General features: G+C 38.7%; 1 protein-coding gene across 1 annotated transcript in view; it reads left to right on the top strand.

The window, feature by feature from the left end:
- Window positions 1-8,495, top strand: part of PPP3R1 (protein phosphatase 3 regulatory subunit B, alpha) — an 84,375-nt gene that overhangs the window by 44,797 nt on the left and 31,083 nt on the right. Inside the window, exon 2 of the mRNA XM_026653160.1 lies at window positions 7,860-7,899. Coding sequence (XP_026508945.1) covers window positions 7,860-7,899 — 40 coding nt within the window. The remainder of the gene's footprint in view (window positions 1-7,859; window positions 7,900-8,495) is intronic.

The following is an 8,495-nucleotide window of genomic DNA, read 5'->3' as shown; positions in this document are numbered from 1 at the left end:
GAGCAGGCTGGCGGCGTAAGATCAGCATTTTAATTTAATTTTAAATGAAGCTTCTTAACATTTTGAAAACCTTGTTTACTTTACATACAACAATAGTTTAGTTATATAATATAGACTTAGCGAGAGACACCTTCTAAAAAACGTTAACATGTATTACCGGCACGCGAAACCTTAAATTAAAGTGAATAAATGAAGACTCGGCACACCACTTCTGAAAGGTTGCCTACCCCGGTATAGCTTTTGGAGGTGCTGTTGTAATTTTGCAGATTATCACTGATGTCTAGGTCACTTCTTGTCAGTTTGCATATAAATAATTTTTAAAATTACCAAATTTTTATTCAAATTGTGACATGGTTCTCTCCACTCTTCATATTCACACACCATGGTAAACACATGGTTCCTAACTATGCAGGTGTTTGACTTCGCTTGTGATCAAGGCTCAAATATGAATGTTATGAATCGGGCTATAATGTCTTCACAGCAGTAACCAAGTCCAAGTTTTTAAAACCAGCCTGCCACTTCCTGCTTAACCATAGCAAGCCTCATTATGCCACTTTAGTACATGTTTTGCTGGAGAGTAGAAATCTTGTGCTAGTTATTACTAGACTACTTATCTGAAATGGCGAGCTCATGAGCAAGCAAAGAATATCCAAGCGCATCTTGACTTGACATATCAAAATCTGAAACTGTTAGTGTGACCTGGATCAGTATCAACCATTGCCAAGGAAAAAAGGAGGCAGTCAAAATCTGGTATTGCCATGTGCAAGAAAACCAGAGTCCTGGCAACTGCTTGGATCACCTGCTGCTTTTGTGAAAAAATGTACAAGTTTCACAGCACCAGACTGGCATTTTGGTCCACTTCATAGTTGAAAGGTTTGTGATAACTACAACATATGGAAGATGAGATGAGAGGAGAAGAAAGAGGACTTTGACCATGACAGGTAGTGTGTTTAATCTTTAATTTGATGCTGTGGGAAGGGAGTTCAGGAAATAGAATGGGGAGGGGAAAACAAGTATTTGTCATTGGATTTTACATGTTTGTTGGTAGGACTACAAAGGGGGACTTGCCTGCAAGACTCATCGTTGATACTGGGCTGCTAACCTCCACTCTCCCTGAAACACTTGCCACTGCCATTGTTCTACTGGCAGTGGTGATGGGTGATGTCAGACACCTTTCGTGTGGACCTGTTTATTGAATTCACCTGGAACTACCACCCTGCTAATATTGTAATACAAGATCCCCAGTCCTGTTCCCCAAACAATGACATTGACCTGGTTTCCTGCCTCACTGATTTGATGCACTTGCCAGTGTTGCCTTTGGGAAGTGTGGAGATATATGTAGGATGTATTACATTCTGTATGTTGATATGGCCCCATGACAACATCCAAACACCACACATGAAAAAATTACAAACATCGATAGTAATATATTTCATTTATTTCAGTAGCTTCAATACAGTATATAAAAGTAGCAGCCCACATTGCTGTATTGAAGCAGCCAGTAATCCCAAGACCATTTGCTACTTGGTAAAGTAAAGATAAACTCACCTTGCTTTGGATCAATCTTTAAGCTGTTGCAGAGCCCATACTAAATCTCAGACCCCTACTCTTTAGTTCATGCATCAAACTAATCTTAAAAGCCTGCTTGCCACTGGTTGAGGTAATTCACTGTTCTGGCCCATCAGTCTTAGGGCATGAACAGTTGTCAAAGCATTTAGTAGGGTGCCAGTTTGTATATGTAATCTGTCATACTTAACACCATTTTGGGGACAGAGAAATTTGGGATGGGCAGCCTAAAACTTGCCAGGATGGTTATCCTGGTTTGCCTGCATTAAAAGGCATTAAGGTCAGAATAACTTTCATAATAGCATTTATAAAAGGAGAAAACTAGTTGAAAAACACTAGTCCATTAACATTTTATTTAAGCTTCTGAATAGTTTACACAAACTTGATAGTGCACACAGTACAGTGCAGTAGGATGAAATAAAATCTACGTACATTTTTTACAACATATGTTCTCTTGAAAGATGTGTCATACACAACATTTTGAGATAATCTTTCTAGTTAGGAGACTAGATAACTGCCTATTGTCTTGGGAGTTTTATTTTTCCCATTGTACCTGCCAGCTGTAAGGTTTTGCAGATTTTTTTTTTACAAGTAGCGAACTCTCTTTGCTTATCTCTCTTGCTGTATGGGTGGAGTCTTTTCAAAAAGTCACCCACGACTAACCTGCCTTTGAGCAGCATATGCCAAATCATTTCCAAAAAGAGAGCAACTTGGGTGCCAACTCCAAATAACCACCTGAGGAAGGGAAAAAATCAAATACATTTTTGTAGATAATGTGCACAAGAGGAACAATAAGTGGGATGATTGAATGTCCTCCATAGGGAGAGAGGACCAGCTGCAGAGGGGAAGAGAGACTAGAGAACGCATGTGATGTTTTAATTTATTCTTAATACTACACCTCTACCCCAATATAACGCGACCCGATATAACACGAATTAGGATATAACGTGGTAAAGCAGTGCTCCGGGGGGGCGGGGCTGGGCATTCCGGCGGATCAAAGCAAGTTCGATATAACGCGGCTTCACCTATAATGCGGTAAGATTTTTTTTGCTCCCGAGGACAGCGTTATATTGGGGTAGAGGTGTATTTTAGCCATGGTTTACAAAGGATTGGTTCATCAAAATATATTCTACCAGTTTGTCTACTTCCTTCATTCTTTCTATTGACTTCACTTTTTGTGCTGCTTGTTACTCTCCCATCTTTGTACCTGATGAGCAAGACAGTATACTTATGATATTCACAGCTGTGAATTGTTCACATATGACTTGGTTTTATATTTTTTTATAAAACTGGTTTGTCCTTTTTTCCCCCTGTGGCAAGTTTCAAGCTGTATTTTATGGTTCAGAGATTTGTCACCTGTTGGAACTCAAGCAGTTGGATAAACAGTTGCACCTAGGGGCGTGGCAGTGAGCCACCCTGTGGATATATTGAGCTGTATCAGTTGTCAGGCTGGCATATTAGAACCCAGCAGGGCCGTCCTTACCTATACACAAACTATGCAGCTGCGTAGGGCACCAGGAAATTTGGAGGCACCAAATTGCCCCAAATTTCCTGGTGCCCTATGCAGCTGCCAGCAACCCTGATCCCCTGGCCAGCTGAACCGGCCAGAAAAGCTGCCCCAGCTCCGCCTCTTCCCCATGGCCCCTGCTCTGCCCCAACCCCGCCCCCACTCCAGCCCTTCCTCAAAGCCTCTGCCCCACCTCTTCCCGCCCCTGCTCCACCCCAGCCCCGCCCCACTCCACCCCTTCCCCTGAGCAACGTCCTGGGGGACTGCAGCAGGAGTCGGGCACGCCCTGCACTCACCGTGCGGCAGGAAGTGGAGCGACCCAACCCGCTCCGCCGGCTCGTGCTGGGGAGTGGTTGCCCCCCTGCCCCCCAAGCCTGCTCCTGATCTCCGCCCTCCCCCTGCAGAGGCCTGGTGCTTTCCCTCTGCCCCCCATGGGGGGGCTGTGTAGGGCACCAAAATGACTAGGGATAACCCTGGAACCCAGTTACACAAAACATGGTTCTAGTGTGGATGGGACTCATTTTAAGCTAAATATTCACATTTTTGATAAACTGGAAAATCTTGCGCTGTACTGTACTGTAAGCATTGTCCCTTGTACTTGGTGGTACATTAGACTCGAACTGTGGTAAGATCTCCCAATTTATGTAGCAGTGTGTATGAAACAAATGAGGTGTATTAATAGAGCTGTCAGAGTACCGTAAGTTTGCTCAATACCTATCTGCCCTTTTTTACTTGCATCATTTTAATTATCACCACTTTAAGCAGCCTCCTCCAAATACCCAATTTTAATGGCAGTGGACCTAACTCTGGTAAATGATGTAGAAGAAGCTCCACATCCTGTGGTACTAGATGACTTGAGAAAATGGCAAAGAATTTTAAGCCCCTGCCTCTTAGCTTGATTATAGAACAATAGTGGAACAGCTGTTCATTTGCTGATGTGAAATATGTTGATGGTCTAACTCCTAGTGGCCAGGTGTCCACATAACAATGTGTAATATTTGTTGGTAGTCTTAGCATGAATAATTCAATTTTGTATTAAAATATAGAGAATTATACTTCTAACAGTAACAAGTTAACCATTAAGAATACTGACAGTATGAATTTCTGATTTGACTGTTAAAAATATCAGACACTAAAAGTAGACCAAGCAAATTTACACAAGGGACATGGATGCCCATTAGAATTATAAACCTGTGAATTAACAAATGAAGAAAAGAATGCTTACCATATTTTATTTAGATTTTATAGTTCAGAATATTCTAGTAGTGCAGTATATTTTATAAAAATAGAAGTCGTAGTAATATTAAATCTTACTCTAGCATCTGCCATTAACTATTTGAGATGGAGAGAGCGCCTTTTTTTATACAACGTATACAGTATGTCGATTAGCAAGGTTCCAGTGAAACTGTTCCCTCAAGAAGAAAATATAATACCACGTGAAAAAAGCTCTACATTAATTTAATTTTCCTCTTGTCAAAGGTGCTCAATAGTATAGTATCTCATTCCAACTGTGAGGATGCCTTGCCTGATGCCAATAGCATCACACTTGGAAATTAGTCACAGCAGGGATTGAGAGAGAGAGAGTTTATACCCTCCATCCATGGACTAAAAAGCATCAACTCCATAATTCACTTTGCACTGTCTGTGACTCCACAATGCTGAGTCTTACCTCATCTGCACCTCTGCATATTATTGCTGTGTTGTTTGATGGATAAAACAGAACTACTTATGTTATTGGCAGGCCACTTAATAAAAATATATTTTAAAACCATTTCCTTTTGCATTTCAATATCAAAACAAGCAGCTATATTTGTCTTCCTTTTTTGGTTGGGGGAGAGAAGGTTAAAAAGTTTGTCCTGTTTCAGCCCTAATAATGAGTCAGATTTAATATTTAGATTCTTGTAAGCACTTGTAATAAGCACTGAAATCATATTTTATGGACCGAAATCCCCCCTCTTCCCCCCCAAGTCATGAAGGAAGAAGTATGCACCTCAGCATCTGTTACATACAAGTTAGTTTGAAGGCTTCACCCCCTCCCCCCCCCCCGAAGAAGAGGTTATAAGGGAATAGTGACCAAATACCAAATGTAGCAGAAAGACCATTTTACTAGAGCTGGGCAAAAAATGCCAATTTTTCACAGGAAATTTTGTGATTATATGAATTGAATGGTATTTGCGCATTGGATATTAGCAACAATTAATTTTTAAACTATTACTAATAAGAATTAAACAATTAATTTTGCTGTACAGTTAAAATCAGATTGATTAAAAAGGCCTGCTCCCAAGAGGAGAGAATTAATTTTCATTGTTTAGGCATCAGGTATTATGGATTGGGGATCCCCCCACCTTTGTATTTGTCCAAGTCACAGGTTTACTGGGAAGAATATGAACTTTGGTATGAATAGCTTTTGCACTTACTCCTGAAAACCAAGATGAAGGTTTAAGATCTTTTTAAGAATGCACTAGACTTTTGGATTCTCTCAGGGAATGAACACTCAACACAGCATTAACAGATAAGTAATTAATTTTTAACTACCATATATTTTATGATGTTTAGCAAATATTAGATATAAACTTTATATTGTGATTTACAATGTCTCTTGTCTTTTTCTAGATACAAAAGTTCCAGTTCAGGATAGGTAAGCACTCTTCTCTTTTCTCAATAGCAGTACCAGTTTCACAGAACATAACTTTGCTTAGTTGAAGCTCGTCTCACCCTCCCTCCCCCACAGTCTCTCCAAAGTTTACCATACTTCTTCATGCAAATAATTAGTAAATATTTTTCACTGCAATTAGAATATGCACCTATATTATATTTACTCAATTTATGAATTCAAATTTCTCAGCACGTTATGTTCCTTTATAATACTTCCCTCTCATGTCTCAGAAATGTTTTATGTTTCTGTTGCCAGATTGATTTCTGTTATAGATACCAGGAATGAATTTTGTCCTAATCTATAACGGGTTCAGAACAGTCTTTTAATGCATGGGTATATTATACCTAAAAGTCCACTGTTTTTTAATGCAACTTTCTCCTTTAATTTGCAGCCTTCCGGTCTGATGTTTTCTTACCACTTCATGCCTCATCCTTTAAGAGTGGCCTATCCGGATCCTCTGGTTCCTGTTTCTGCCTGTGTCGAGATTTTCTTTGGTTCTGTTTCCCCACATTCCCAGAGATCTCTTCTGCATCTTTTAGGCTTTGACTACTTATATTTTGCTCTTCACTTGTTTTCCCAAGTTTTATTGTGGTTCCATCAATGGTCTCCCATGTAGCACTGACAGTTCTGATGTTCCTGTGTGGTCCTTGCTAGTGAAAAATTTTCCTTCATGGAAGCTTCCCTGGAGTACGAGTCGCACTTCTTAAATTGTTTTCCCGGACCTAACTATCCCTATTTAAATTTTTATTCTGGTTCTTTACAGTATACGCTTTAAATAGACATTTAGGGAGAAAATGAAGGATACATGTTTAACTGTTCTATAAAAATTAGATGGGCACAGAGTGCTTTCTAAGACGACAGAGTGGGGAAAAATAGCAAATATATTGCTACAAAAAGGACTTATCTTAAGGAGGACACTCAGTATTTGTGAGATGTTTGATCCACCCCTTCCTCCTATTATTGACATGCAGTCACATTCCCAAGCCACTTGTAGGATTTCTTTTTCATGAAGAATTTTTTTGTGGCCTATGAGTGATCTTAAGTAGCCATTCTCTGCCAGAGTGCTGAACTGGTTGACCCTTCCCAACCTACAGTATTAAAGAACACTAAGTAGACTAACTTTAAATGTATTCCATTTTCTGATAGAGAGCTCTTTAAAAACGCTGTCCTGAAATTATTTTTAAAAATCCCTTAAGTTTTTGTATAGGGTTTTTTTGTTTGTTTGTTACCTAGTTTGTTTATTAAAGCTCTTTACAGTTATTTGGTTTCTCTCCTGCTAACTGACTACTGAAAAACACTGCACACAAGAGTGCTCAAATGCATGAAGTATACAAACTGGAAAAAAAAAAAAAACTTTTGATTTAGTAATCTTTGGTGTTCTTGTTACAGTAGTTACATAATTTGTAAATATTTTTAAGTTGAACATTTCTAACATTGTTATAGCAGTAAGAATTAAAAAAAATTAAATAAGTTTTGTATTCCAGTCTCACTCTGGTGTTACATAAGTAATAATACTTTGATGTGTTTAAATCCCAGTATTTTAAGACATTTCCAAACGTCTAGGGAAGAGAATAACAGTTTGTGTGCTTTATTTCGCCTATGAATGGATTTTGGGTGTGGGTGGGGCCTGTTCTGGTACTATCCCATTGTTCAGCAATGTAAGGTTCTCCGTGTTAATACATTATAAGGACATGTATTCCTTTTTGTGAATGTAAAATAAAATTATAAAGCACCTACTGTGTGAAATTTGAATCATTTTAATTTATTTTAATATAACCTGTCAGAAGCACTTACATTTTACATGCTAATTGTGTGACTTAATGCTTAGGATATAGATTTGGTGTTACTAGTCGCTACAGACCTCTTCTTGATTGCTGATATTTTCCTGGAAATAATGTTGCTATCCTTAACTGTTAGAAGTTCTTCTCTGCTGCATGGAAAACTTAACTTTTGTACCTGTTGGTAATGCAGAATTATGTATATAATAGTACACTGACAGTAATCTGTAATTTAAAAAAACCCAACAAAACACACTATACTGTTTATGGCCTCGTATTTGAACTTAAACATTGCTAAAATTAGCTTTTGCTAAGCTTACTTTATCACTAATAAAACTTCTTTGTATTTCAGGGAAATGAGGCAAGCTATCCTTTGGAAATGTGCTCGCACTGTAAGTCGATTATTTTTTTAAGTTATATTGTTGCAGCTAGAGGTGTGTGTGTGTGTGTGTGTGTGAGAGAGAGAGAGAGAGAGAGAGTGTCTGACTGAAGTATAGTTGTGTCAGTCCAGGGATATTAGAGAGACAAGGGGGTGGGGTAATAATCTTTTATGCTCCTTTTCTCACCAACAGAATTTGGTACAATAAAAAATATTACCTCACCCACCTTGACTGACTGCCTTTTCCCTTGTGTGGAAGGCTTGATAAAACCTTTCCTTCTGATTCTTTGTCATTCGCTAATATTTTGTCTTAATCAGGGCGGGGACTCTGTGCTTGTACAATGCCTATCGTAATAGAACTCCAATCGTGACCATAATATACATGTTAACTAATAATAATTTGGCTGGTCAAGATAACCAAGCATAGAGAAATTATTTTCCAATTATATTTCACACTAAGTGAAAAGTGACTTTAAAAAAAGGCCTCTATGCTAGTGTCTTTAACATGTTACAAGAAATTATTCTTCTTCAAGTGTTAGTATACATGTTTCCACTCAGGGGTGTGTGTGTGTGTGTGTGTGTGTGTGTGTGTGTGTGTGTGTGTGTGTG

Source organism: Terrapene carolina, unplaced genomic scaffold (assembly GCF_002925995.2).
Source record: "Terrapene carolina triunguis isolate 2854851 unplaced genomic scaffold, T_m_triunguis-2.0 Scaffold132, whole genome shotgun sequence".
In the NCBI taxonomy this organism is placed as follows: Eukaryota; Metazoa; Chordata; order Testudines; family Emydidae; genus Terrapene; species Terrapene triunguis.
Note: the sequence above shows the minus strand (reverse complement) of the source record. Positions and strands in the feature narration are given on the sequence as shown.